Source organism: Podarcis cretensis (genome assembly GCF_951804945.1).
Source record: "Podarcis cretensis genome assembly, chromosome: 10".
Classification (NCBI taxonomy): Eukaryota; Metazoa; Chordata; class Lepidosauria; order Squamata; family Lacertidae; genus Podarcis; species Podarcis cretensis.
In genome coordinates, this window is record NC_137179.1 from 364,865 (window position 1) to 377,417 (window position 12,553).

Below are 12,553 nucleotides of genomic sequence, written 5' to 3' on the forward strand. Positions count from 1 at the left end.
CTGGGATCAGCCCCCCACTCCGACACTCTCAGGACGCCCGGGGGGCGCACTTCAAGGTCCTCTAAACTGACCCCCCCCCCCCCGCAGAAGCAGGCCACCCAGGTGAGCCACGGGCTTCCTGTTTCAGAAGGAATAATCCTGTGAGCTCCTCGGTTGAGAAAGTTGACACGAATTTTAACCTGTTTTTAGTCTATTTACTGGAGATTTTTAGGCAGAGGTTGGATCTGTCATGGATGCTTTAGTAGTTGAGATTCCTGCATTACGGGGGGTTGGACTAGATGACCCCTGGGACCCCTTCCAACCCTACAACCCCATGATCCCCTTGCCCCTTGGCAAGCCCCCTTACCGCGTCCTGGACTTGACTTGGGCGGTGTAGCTGATTTCCTTCTCCTCCCAGATGTCTTCCTCTTCCTCGTTGTCATCAAACTGATGGATTCGTTCGCTGCAGCAGGCCTCAAACAGGGATGCGTTGGGCTGCAGTAAAGGGGGAGACGGAGGGTCAGGATTCTGGGGGCTTCCAGAGAAGCTACCGCTGTCGTCGCCTGCCCAGCTCTGGGCCTGCGCCTCTCAGTCCAAGTGCCCAGGAAGGCGCCAAGCAGAGATGGCGGCCAGGGGCCCCAGAGTGGCTGCCCCAAGTCTCTGGTGCGGAAGCATGTGAACTGAGCAAAGGGAGGGCATTGTGGGATGCTGTGCATCCTCTCCCCGCTCTGTGCCATGACGGCCTCCTGCCCTCACAGAGGCGGCACCAGGGAGCAGCCTCCTCCCCAGGGAAGATTCCCTCTGCGCTGCACAAGCAGACTCCTCGTGAGGTGGCAAGGAGAGGGACTGCTGTGTGTTATGCCCGCATGCTGGGGGCACTGCAGCCCAACCGCCCGGCAACATGGCCTGGCGGCTTCACTGGAGGTGCTGAACAGCACTGGGGGCAGGGCAGATGGCAAGAGAACGGCCGTGAAGCCAAGCAAGGAGCCCCGTAAAGTGGCTCCCCCAACCGACACAGACGGAGATGCCCAAACACACCCAGCCCAGCTGCTTACACTGTCATCGTCGGCATCAATGTGGAAGTTGATCTCCGCAATTCTATCAAAAGGTGCGCTGGAAAAGAGGGAGAAAGAAGCCCACTGGGAGGGGGCCGGAAGCAGCTCCCACCTCAGGGACCCCGAGCAAGGAAGCTGCTCTTCAGAGGGGATGGGCTGGCCGACCAGACCAGGCTTTTGTGAGGATGGAGGGCAGAGGGAGGCCCCACAGAGCCTGTCCTGAGCTCCTTGGGGAAAAGGCCGGGCATCGAGGACGCCTTTTGTATTGGCTTATAGGGGACCAGCATGGATAGCTGGCCCTGGCAAACCTATGGGTGTGATTCGTGGGCTGCCATTTAATTTCATCCTGGTTTTAATTTTAAGCTGTATTTTAATCAATTGTTTGATTTTGTTTTTAGTGTATCATATATTTGGTGTTAGTCACCCTGAGCCCGGTCATGGCAGGGAAGGGCGGGGTATAAATAAAATTTATTATTATTATTATCATCATTATCCAGCAAACCTGCCCGTGCGCTTGCAGAGAAGGGGGGCTGCAGGGGTTGCAGGGATCTCCGCCCAAAGCTGCTCCCCTCACCCAGGTCTTCATTCAGAAAGAAGCTTCCCAAAGGGGAAGGGGGGCTCTTCAGCTCTGACTGGTCCCTGCAGCTGCCTGCCCCTCCACTTCCCTTTCCTGCAGACAGCCTCCCCCCAACTGCACAGCATCCTTTCCTGGGGGCCAAAAGGGGATCCACAAACAGCAGAACGAAGGGCTGAGTGAATGATTCAAGTGCTCCCTCACAGGGTTCCCTGTGGCCCCCCGGAGAAAGCCCCGCCCTGCCAGAGAGGGGAGCCCCTCCCTCAGGCCCCTCTGCTTCCTGGCTCCATTTCCCAGACGGGGTGACTGACCTGCTTGTGGGGTGAAGACCAAGGGGGCAGAGGGGGCACTCACTTGATGTTGTCATCCTGGTCAGAAAACTCTTCATCGTTGAAGCCAAACTGATCCACAAAGTTGGCCGTCATCTGCTGGATCTGGTACTCCGAGAAGGCCTGGCAGGGGAGAGGTGGGGAGAACAGCTATTGCACCATCTACACAGCACTGACGCTGAGCCCCCTGCCTGCCCCAGTCAGCGCTTGGCAGCCACTTTGTGACCAGCGCTGGCCAGGCCTCAAAGAGGGCCGCTGAACAGGAGGAGGCGGCTCAAGCTCAGTGCCTCCCCCCCCCCCGCCTCGCTGGAGCCAAGATGTTCACAGACCACCTCTCCTGAGTGGCTTCTAAGCAGGACACAGAGAGAGGAGCTACACTGAGGGTGTGGAACTCCCTGCCACGGGAGGCCTGCCTTGTCCTCCTCCACCCCACCTTGAAAGCGATTGTTACTTCAGTGAGCATTGGGGCCTAGCAAGTGGCTGGTGCTCTAGTGCTCCTCAGAAACCTTGTCTGTGCTGCTTCTGCCTCTTTGAACAGCTGGATTGGAGCAACCTGGGATGATTTTTATGCTGTAAAGCAGAGTGGGAGCCGGAAGCGCAAGGACAGTCCCAATCCCAGACACCGCGACTGCTGCAGAGAAACACCTGGGCTGAGGAAGACCAAGCGCTTCCTTCCAGGTGGGAAAAGCCACACTTTGGGCCACAGTTTATGTAGGGCCTTCTCGGTAGTGGCGCCCGCCATGTGTAACACCCTCCCATCAGATGTCAGAGAGAGAGAATTAGACTTCCTTCTTCCACAGACATCTGAAGGCCCAAGCCCTGTATTGGGATGCTCTGGGTGTGTGGCATTTTGTTGCTGTTAATAAGTACGTTACTGTATTATTCTTAGTCAAGCTGCTCTTCAGGAAACACAGCCAAACAACCGAGATAAACTCATAATAAATCCAAACACAGCGGAGCCATAAAATAAAATGCCAAAGAAAAATGCTAACAGCATCACATTCTCACGACAAGGCCAGAGCCAGCTACAAAAGACTTCAACCCAGCACCAAAAAGGAAACTACGATGGCGACGGCAGGCACTCCCTCCCCCTCTCAGGGCTGCTGTGCGGCTTAAATGAGGAGACGGGGTGGGCTGGGGGCAGAGAGCCCCATACGCCACCCTGTGCTCCTTGGGTGAGAATGCAACAAAGAGCAATGATATGAACCATCCCAGGCCCCCCTGGGTGTAAGCGGGGAGAAAACATGCCCAGAGCAAGAGCCTCCTCCACTGCCTCCTTGCTGCAAAGCCCCCCAAGCAATTCTCTTGGGCAGCCCTCAGAGACAGCTCTGCCCAATGGTCACAGAGGGTCTTCTGGTCCAACCCCCTTGGCCAGGCGGCAGCAGGCTCTCCAATGGACAGCTCTGTAACAGCAAGAGCCAGAGGACATCCTGGAAGGAACCCCACCTGCTGGAGAGAGAGCTCGTTGGGGAAGGCTCCCTCCGCGTCCTCGTCCTCGCTGGAGGAGTGGAGGTGGTGTGTGCTCACCTGCAAAGGAGAGGACCAAGGTGAGCATCTCGGCCGGCAGGGCAGGGGCACAACCAGCTTCCCCGCACAGGGCGGCTCAGTGTATCCTCAGAGCCCTCCCAAAACAGAGGCTCCAAAGGGAGGGGAGGGCAAGCAGCCCCCGGGCAATCTCACCAAGTCGACCGTATTCCTCCGGTTGGCCTCCATCAAGGTCTCCTCCACAAAGCTCTCCCAGCGTCCTCTGCAATCCTCAGGCAGCCCTGCAAAGGAAAAGGAGAGGCAGGCCTGGCTTAGGGATCCGACTGTGGAGGAGACCCCTGTGCTGCTCCTGGCGGGGGGTGGGGCATCCCTGGCCAACACGGGGCTGGAATCTCAGCCTGGCCACTATCAGAGACCCTCCCCCATTATCTAGCCCTCCGGATGGGGCTGGGGCCCCAGGACAAGACGACAGCACTGCTCAGCCTTGTGTTAAAGTCACGTGGATGGCGGAGTCAGGAAGCAAATGAACGTCGCTTTACCCCCCCACCAGAGCCAGGAGAAAGGGACCCCAAAGCGCTTCCCCATGCCTCCTCCCCCCTCAGACACTGCCCCATTGCTCCCTCTCCCCCCCCCTCATTCCTGCTCACCCCGCTTGCTACACATGGCAAGGGCTCCTCTGCCCTCTGGGCAAAGCAGGAGCCACCGGCCTTCCTCCAAACCCCTGAGGCTGCCCTCTGCCAAGAGGGACGGACGGGGTCCCTTCTGCCGGCCACAACCAGCTCCTCAGACTGTCACCCCATGAAGCTCCTTAGCTAAGAGAACCTGGAACCTGTTTCCACCATCCTCCCCCCCTCCACACATTCCTGTCTCATTCTTCACCTCTGAAGGGTTTGCAGAGCCCCTCACGAGAAAAACCCTCCCAGTAGGAGCCCCAGGTGACGAAAGGGCAGGTAAGGGAAAAGTGGAACAAAACCAAGGAGAAAAGAGGAGCCAGGCGGCAGCCCCTGTGGGAAAGGGGCTGTGAAGGAGAAGAGGGTGGGCTCTGCTTCAAGGGAGGCTGTGAAGGAGGCTTGTGGGGGGTGCATCTGCCAGGGATCCATGAGCTGCAGCTCTTGCATTGCAGGGGGTTGGACTAGATGACCCTGGGGCCCCGTCAGGACTTGCAGCTTTGGGCAGGAGCCAACCGCCCTCATCAGGCTGGCCCTCAGCCAGAAAGGGGCTGGAAACACTGCTCCAAATTGGGGGTGGGGCTGTTTGAAAACCAGCAGGACAAAGGCATCTGTGGGTGCAGGCACAGCCCACGGCCTCAGCATCCAAGACGGGCCCCCCGGATAAGGCCTTGCAGCCGGGCTCCCTCTGTTCTGGAGGCAGCAGCTCTGGGGGCACCCTCAGGCGCCCTGACTGCACCCCTGGGAGCCACCCTCCCCAGACCCCCCCACTCAGAGGAGCAGCCAGGCAGCCTGACTGCTCTGTGAAGAGAAGGGGCTCGAGACGCCAGAGGCTCCTTCTACCTCGGACAAAGTCGCTGATCTGGGTCTGGACGGGGCCCTTCTCCGTATTCTGCACTACTGCGTTGGCAATCCGCGTCAGGTGGCCCATGTTGCCTCGCCTCATTCCGCCTTCTGCCCTGGAAAAATAAACCGTGAGGAGCGGCTCCACGCTGGGAAGGTCTCTCCCCAGCTGCTGCCTGAGCCACTTGTGTTGCTAGTACTTATCACATTTCTACACCCCTCATCGTCTACTGATTCCTGTGTTGTAAAAGGCAAAGGTACAGGGAGCCGTGGGTGGTGCCGTGGTCAAAACCACTGAGCCTCTTGGGCTTGCCAATTGGAAGGTCGGTGGTTCCTGTATTGCAGGGCAGGGGGTTGGCCTAGATGTCCCTCAGGGTTTCCTTCCAACTCTAAGAGCAGGCCTAGGCAAACTCGGCCCTCCAGATGTTTTGGGACTACAACTCAAATCATCCCTGACCACTGGTCCTGTTAGCTAGGGATGATGGGAGTTGTAGTCCCAAAACATCTGGAGGGCCGAATTTGCCTAGGCCTGCTCTTAGAGTCTACAATACCCTGGACAGCCACTCTTAAGCCAGGGCAGAATCAACACTGACACATTATTAGTTAGGAACTGAGGGGTGTCAAGAAGGCCTTGCTAGCCTCGTAGAGGTGAGGCACCCACCCAAGGGACCCTCACCAGGTGGGGATCAGCCCGTGACCAAAGGCCGCTTGCATGTCACAGCCTCCTTCTTGCTGGCCCCCTCGAGCCCAAGCGCCTGCGGCTGAGGAGGCTGTGGCCAGCTGGTGTGGACACTTCTGGGCCTGTCTTGCATTGCAGGGCAGCTGCCCCACCTCCTGCCCCCTGGCCTGCCAATGCCATGGGGGACAGGGCTCTTTGGGTGAGCATGCAGAGCCAAGACCCCAGCAATAGGGAAAGAGCCTTACTGCATTTTGTCGTTGGTCTCCCAGGCATCCAGTATCCTTTGGACCAGGCAGCACTTTTGGAACAGCTGGAGGAAAAAAGGGGGGGGGACAGGCACATCAGGGCTATCCCTGAGAGCAGAGGCAGCACTAGGGCCAGCCCCCCCACCCTGAGCCCCATCACAGCAGCCTGGGGCTTCTCCACCCCCAAGACCCCTAAAGCTCAATTTCTCCAAGGGCTCAGCCCCGCTCTCGCCCAGGGCCTCTCACCCCACTGAACCCACCCAGCAACACAGACCTCCCGCCTGGCCAGGAGGTGCCAGGAGGAAACCAAGAGAGGTGCCACCAACGGGCTCATCTGCTCTGGCCGCCCTCTTTGGCAAGACGGGGGTTCTGACCCAGGGCCTTGAACCACTCGCCCTGGATGCAGGCAGACAAGCTCCGAGGGCAGCAGGCGCTGTGCGGATGGGGCTTGGGGAAGCCCGTCCTGGCTGGGCTTATGAGCCTCCTTACATGGGTCACCATGATGTTCTCGGGACGGCAGCTGCTGCTGCTGCTGTTCTCTGGGGCTTCTGAGTTCCCCGAGGCTGCGCTCCCATCCGCTGCCTCCTTCTCTTCCGCCTCGCTTGGGGCCAGTTTGCCTTCATTCACAGAATGCGCCAGGATCGCTGCGATGCACAATTCCACTTGGAAATGCAAAAAGTTATTCCACGTGTACTTAAAAAACAGGTCCTGGAACAAAATCAAGGAGACCGGTGAGCAAAGCTCTTCCAAGGCGGAAGTGTGTTTCCTCCACCCCCACCGAACAGCCCTGGAGGCCAAGCTGAAGCCTCTGCTGCCAAGCGACCTCTCCCCGCCCTGCCCCCCAAGTGCTTCTCACCAGCAGCAGCTCCATGGTGTTGAGCCGGCACAGCTCCTGGTTGATGCTGGGCGTGTTGGTGTGCAGAAGGGCAGCGACCAAGCGGGCGGCATGGAGGCGAGCATTGCCCAGCGGCTCTTCCAAGACTCCGATGGTTGTCAGAATGGATGCCGCCTGCCGCCGGCAGAGAGACAAAATGGGCTTCTCAGGACAGACCAACATGACGTCCCCCCCAGAGAGCCTCAGCTCCTCCTGTCCCCTGCCCCGCACCCCACAGCAATGGGGCTGGCGGTTAGAACAGCAGAGCTCAAAGCTGCAGGAATCCTTAACAGGGTGCTTTGGATGGAGGCAGAAGCCACTCTCTCCCCTCTGGGAGGACCAAGCAGCCGCCTGCCTGCACAGAACCTGCACTCAGCCCTTCACCCAAGAAATGCGTAACAGGGATGGCAGTGGCTTTTATAGGACTGATTTGAGCTGCTGCAGAAGTATGCAAGCTTTCAGGTTTCCACCTGAAGAAGAGTCCCATGCACCTCAAAGATTCTGTCCTCTTCTAATCCCATAACAGAAACCATTTCGTTTTGGGTCTTTTACTCTACAGTGTCTCCTTGGTGAAAATTAAAAATTCCACAAACCAAGCTCAAGTCTGAGCAAAATAGATTCCCAATCCCCCAACGCTTCTTGGATTTCCCCTGATTACCAAAGTACTAACTGGATCTGACAGATCCCACCATCACCGATACACACCGTACACCCACAATTTAGACACACAGCCTCCTGGGGAGATTGAAGAAGGGTTTGAGGAGAAGCGGGGGGGGGGGGGACGGACAGACTCTCCCTACCTTGGGCGGGTGCAGCAGCAGCTGGTGGAAGTCCTTCAGCCGCGGCTCAATGCCACCCAGGATGCTGCTATTGACAGTGCAAGACCTTTCGAATCCCTGAGAGAAAGAGTCCACCAGCCCCTCCACACTGCGGGGGGAAGAGAGGCAAACCAGGCTCAAGACTCGGACCAAGCAAAACCCCATGAGTTGGAGAGCTCTACACAAACGGGCCTGCTCCTCCAGCGCAAAGGGAAGCAGACCCTCCACTGTCAGCATGTCTCACAAGATGTGAGGTCTTGCACAGACCTCCCATGACCTTCCCACAGGCCTCATACAACCTTCCCAGGGGATAAGCCAGACGGAGGGCTTAAGAACCCTTTCAGCAGCAGGAAAGCCCAAGGCAGAAATAGCTTCCTCCATCTTCCTTCCCAGGCTCTGGGCAGGTCATGCAAGATCTTGGACGGCTCCTTCCAACTATTCCCTCCCCAAAAGCTCTCCGCTTATTTACTTATTTTCCTGCCACTCTCACAAAGCTGAAATCATCTAAGTAAATCAGGCATAAGTTGGGCTCGCATATTAAGCATTCGTCCACCGCCTGGCCAGGTGCCCAAGAAGTCTCTGCTACGATGCATCTGATCGGCCCCAAACCAGCTTACCTGGTGCGCCTGGGCTCCAGTAACGTCAACAGAGCCTGAGTCCCATTCACAAGGCAGCTCTCCGTCTGCTCCCCATCAAACATGTTCTTCAGAAGCTGCTCCACACATTCCTGCCTGGAAACGCCAAGGAAAAGTTAGAGGCCATTTTTAAGGGGCCCCCGAGTCCACAAGTCAGGATGCAGCAATGTTTTCCCCAAACAAACATCTATGGATTTTTTTAATTTTAGTTTTTTATTTTTATTGGATTATGATTTGATATGTTAATTGGCTTTTTTTATTGGAAAATTAATAAACGTTCTAAAAAAAAATCTCCGAAGGGCTGTCACATGGAGGCTGGCCATCTGCCATGACTGCTTTAGCTGAGATTCCTGCATTGTGGGAGATTGGACGAGATGCCCCTTGGCGACCCTTCCAACTCTACAGTTCTCTGATTCGAACCCAACATCCCCACAGGAAGGGAACCGAGCTGTGAGACTCAAATCAGGTCCAGTCCTCTGGAAGCTGTGCTCCTCATCAGCCAGATGGGCGGGGTATAAATAATATTTTTTTTAAAAAAAAGTCAAGGAGACACCTGCCTGCTCTGTCCAGCTGAGGAAAACCTCAACACCCTTTTAAGAACATCCACAAGAAAGCGGCTGAGAGCAGCCCCTGGTGCTCCCAGCCCCCCCCCCCAGGCTTCTGTCTGCTGTACTTACGACTCCAGAGCTGCCAGGAGTGGGTCGGGCTCAGCCACCTCTTGGAACTGGCTGCTCTGGTCCCTGCTGAGCCTTATGATGTCGCACAAGGTCTGGGAAGCGTTGGACTGCCTCTGCAAACAGGAGACGAGTCAGTCTTGGCCAAAGCCTTCAGAGAAAAGGGGGCCGGGCAGCTGACAGCAACGCAGAACCCCAAAGCCCTGGGAATGGAGGGAGGTGGCCAGTGGCCCCTCTTGACTGAGCTTCCCTTCTGGGCCAAAGCTGTAAAGATGGTGCAGCACAGCAGGAAATGACTCTAAAAGTGAGGAGTTCCAGACGGAAGTCCTGCTTGATAAGAACTCCTGCCTGCCTTCTGTGCCCAGGAGTGGGTCTGCCCTAACACATAAACACACTCCCTTGACCTCCCAGCTTAAAAGCTCCACTAAGGGAAATTTTTAATGTGTGATGGTTTATCATGTTCTAAATATTCTGTTGGGAGCCACCCAGAGTGGCTGGGGAGGCCCGGCCAGATGGGCGGGGTATAAGAAATAAATTATTATTATAAGGACAGGCACATAACCCCAGATTGGGCTGCCTCAAAATCAGAGGATTCCCATAGGGCGGCTCAAAACTGTGTGGACCACAAGAGATGCTAATGGGTGTGTGAAATTTTGAAACTTAGCACCCGCAGGGGGAAGCAGACCAGACGGCACAGAGGGGGGAGGGTGTGGGGGGAAATCAGGGCACTGCTTGGCCCCTCATCCTCCCAGCACTGAAGAGCAGCAATGGCAGTGCTGACTGGCCCCGCCTGGGACCCAGGAGGCAGCCACTCTCTTCCTTTCAGGCCCTTTTTCCCTTTCCACAATTAAGCATCGACACCACAGCTGCCCATTCTACACTGGCACTGCCCAGAGCTTCCTGCCCACCCTCTCCCACTGCTCACTGGCAAGATGTCTTGGTAGGTTCTCCCTGCAAAAAAGCTTAAGCAGAACAAAGGAAGGGTTTCTGCTAAGATGCTCTCAGAGACAGAGCTGGAGAGCCCCGCGGACAGGAGGCTGCACTCACATCCTCATCCTGGTCGGGACGGATCAGCCCCACGAGCCGCTGGATGATCTGTGCTTCATTCAGCCACTGCAGGGAAGGAGAGAAGAGGAAGCAGCGCCAGTGAGAAAGTTGCCCTTGCATGGCCCAGGAGGCTGGGGGAGTTCCCCTCATGGCCCTGCCAGTCTGGAGCTGGCTCCTCTCTGCCCTCCAGATGAAGCTCCACTTTCTGCCACTGAAAATAGCAGGTTCAGGCCTCTGGCCACGTCAGTCCCTTCAGAAGCCTGGGGGGGGGAGGGGGGCAGTGGAATACAGTTGTACCTCGAAAGTCGAATGGGATCTGTTCTGGAAGTCTGTTCGACCTCCAAAAAATTCGGGAACCAGGATGCAGCTTCCGATTGGCTGCAGGAAGCTCCTGCAGCCAAATGGAAGCCATGGAAGCCACAACAGACGTTCAGGTTCCAAAGAATGTTCACAAAGAGGAACACTCACTTCCAAGTTTGTGGCATTCGGGAGCCAAAACCTTCGACACGCAAGGCATTCGACTTCCGAGGTACGACTGTATAAGGCCCTAGAGGAGCCAACTGACGTGTTTCCTCAGAGATCACGGCCTCCATTTCTTAAACAGACCAAACCTGGAAACAGCAAGTGCAGAAGAAGAGTCCTTCCCCAGCAGAGAGCTGGCAGGCAGTCTCACTTCAAGGCCTTTTTATGAAGAGAGGCCTGGGCAACCATTTGAATTTCCTGGCCGAAATATTGGGAAATTTTGGAACAAGAAGGAGACAGATTAAAACTGCAGAACTTTGATAAATTAAAAAACAAAGTACGAGACTGTCTCGGCTTCATTATTATCAAATAAGGGAGGTTTATAATTTGGATAAGAAAATTGGTTTTCAGGTGGGAAAATCAAAATTGGAAACAGAATTGTTAGATCCTAAAACTAAGAATTTGTCAAGAATGTATAACTTGCTGTTGAAATGGAATACAGAGGATGAAACGGTGAAATCTGTTATGATTAAATGGGCACAAGATGTTGGACATAACATTATGATGGCTGACTGGGAACAGTTATGGACCACAGGTATGAAGTTTACGGCATGTAATGCCTTAAGAGAGAATATAATGAAAATAATATACAGGTGGTACATGACACCAGCTTGCAAAAATTTATCATCTGCCCAATAATAAATGTTGGAAATGTAAAGAGATTGAAGGCACTTTCTTTCACCTTTGGTGGACATGCCCAAAGATTAAGACCTTTTGGGAGATGATCTATAATGAAATGAAAAAGGTATTTAAATATACCTTTCAGAAGAAACCAGAGGCCTTTCTCTTGGGCATGGTCGGCCAATTGGTGTTAAAAGAGGATAGAACTTTCTTTATGTACCCCACAACAGCAGCAAGAATACTTATTGCAAAGTACTGGAAAACACAAGATCTACCCACCCAGGAAGAATGGCAGATGAAGGTGATGGACTACATGGAAATGGCTGAGATGACTGGCAGAATCCGAGACCAAGGAGAAGAGTTGGTGGAAGAAGATTGGAAAAAATTTAAAGTTTATCTTCAGAAACATTGCAAAATTAAGGAATGTTAGAAAGAGGTTGGAATAAAAGTAGGTGGTTTCAGCAGAAAAGATATAAAGGATTAAGTAAAAATGAACTGGTGAAAGAAGAGAATGCAAAATTATAATATACTAAGATAAATTATTAAGATAGAAAAAAATGGGGAAGGATTTGCTGAAATATCTAATTGAACTAGAATACAAAAATGGGAGGTGTGAGGAGGTCAAGGAAGTAAGCGAATGAAAATAAGTGATGTAAAGGTTTGATTTGTTTTTTGTTTCTTTTCTTTTCTGTTTTTGGATGATGTTTGTTTTATAGGTATTGTTCTCTCTTTTTCTTTTTTGATTGTTACTTATATATTTTTTTCTTTTTTCTGTAACCTTTTTTTTAAAAAAATCTAATAAAAATCTATATATATATATAAAAACCATTTGAATTTCCTGACCAGCCCTTCACTTGACTCCTTTTGATCTGTATTTATAGTCGTTCATAATTTGTCTATCCTGCTGCACGTTGCTAAGACGGTATGAACTGGCAGCACCTAAACACTTCCATAAATAAAGAGCGCAGGTCACATGGCTGTTCTGCTTCCAGGCCAGCCTGGCCTTGGCAAAGGGACGCGGACGGAGCCTCCGGCATCCGAAGGAGCCAGCGGAGAACAGCCTTGCGGAGCTGCTCTTCTCAGCTCCCTACGAGGTCAAGGCCAAGCCTGACAGCAGAGAAAAAGCAAAGGAGCCCAGGAACCCTGGAGCCTCAATTCCTGCCCTGGATGACCCTCAGGGATCCCTCCCCACTCTACACTTCTACAACCCTCTGAGCCCAAGAGCAGCCCTCACGTTTAGTACTTCCTGCCTCAGCGGAGCCGGCTCCACGCAGCTGATGAGTCGCAAGAGGAGGTCCATCATGGCAGACGTATCAATATGCTTCAGTACCAAGTCGAGGAATTTGGCTTTCTTCCGCAAAAATGCAATTACCTAAAGAAAAAATAGACTGATTAGAGAGCTAGCTAGCTAGAGACAGCCTTGTGAATTAACCCTCAGCTGCCGCCCAAAAAACAGTCAAGACCCAAAGGAGGCAGGCTGAGCCGGGGGAGGGGGGCGGGGGGGA

The 12,553-nt window shown here is 54.1% G+C and overlaps 1 protein-coding gene across 2 annotated transcripts in view; it reads right to left on the bottom strand.

Annotated features, from left to right (window-relative positions):
* The window catches only part of PPP6R2 (protein phosphatase 6 regulatory subunit 2), a 43,246-nt gene that overhangs the window by 15,302 nt on the left and 15,391 nt on the right, over nt 1–12,553 (bottom strand). For both annotated transcript variants that reach the window (XM_079994475.1, XM_079994476.1), the window contains exons 5-18: nt 12,283–12,420; nt 9,906–9,971; nt 8,862–8,974; nt 8,167–8,280; nt 7,532–7,658; nt 6,714–6,866; nt 6,347–6,565; nt 5,858–5,922; nt 4,934–5,049; nt 3,618–3,703; nt 3,384–3,464; nt 1,963–2,060; nt 1,035–1,092; nt 347–474 (exon numbers count right to left, since the gene is read on the bottom strand). In XM_079994475.1, coding sequence (XP_079850601.1) covers nt 347–474; nt 1,035–1,092; nt 1,963–2,060; nt 3,384–3,464; nt 3,618–3,703; nt 4,934–5,049; nt 5,858–5,922; nt 6,347–6,565; nt 6,714–6,866; nt 7,532–7,658; nt 8,167–8,280; nt 8,862–8,974; nt 9,906–9,971; nt 12,283–12,420 — 1,562 coding nt within the window. The remainder of the gene's footprint in view (nt 1–346; nt 475–1,034; nt 1,093–1,962; nt 2,061–3,383; nt 3,465–3,617; nt 3,704–4,933; nt 5,050–5,857; nt 5,923–6,346; nt 6,566–6,713; nt 6,867–7,531; nt 7,659–8,166; nt 8,281–8,861; nt 8,975–9,905; nt 9,972–12,282; nt 12,421–12,553) is intronic.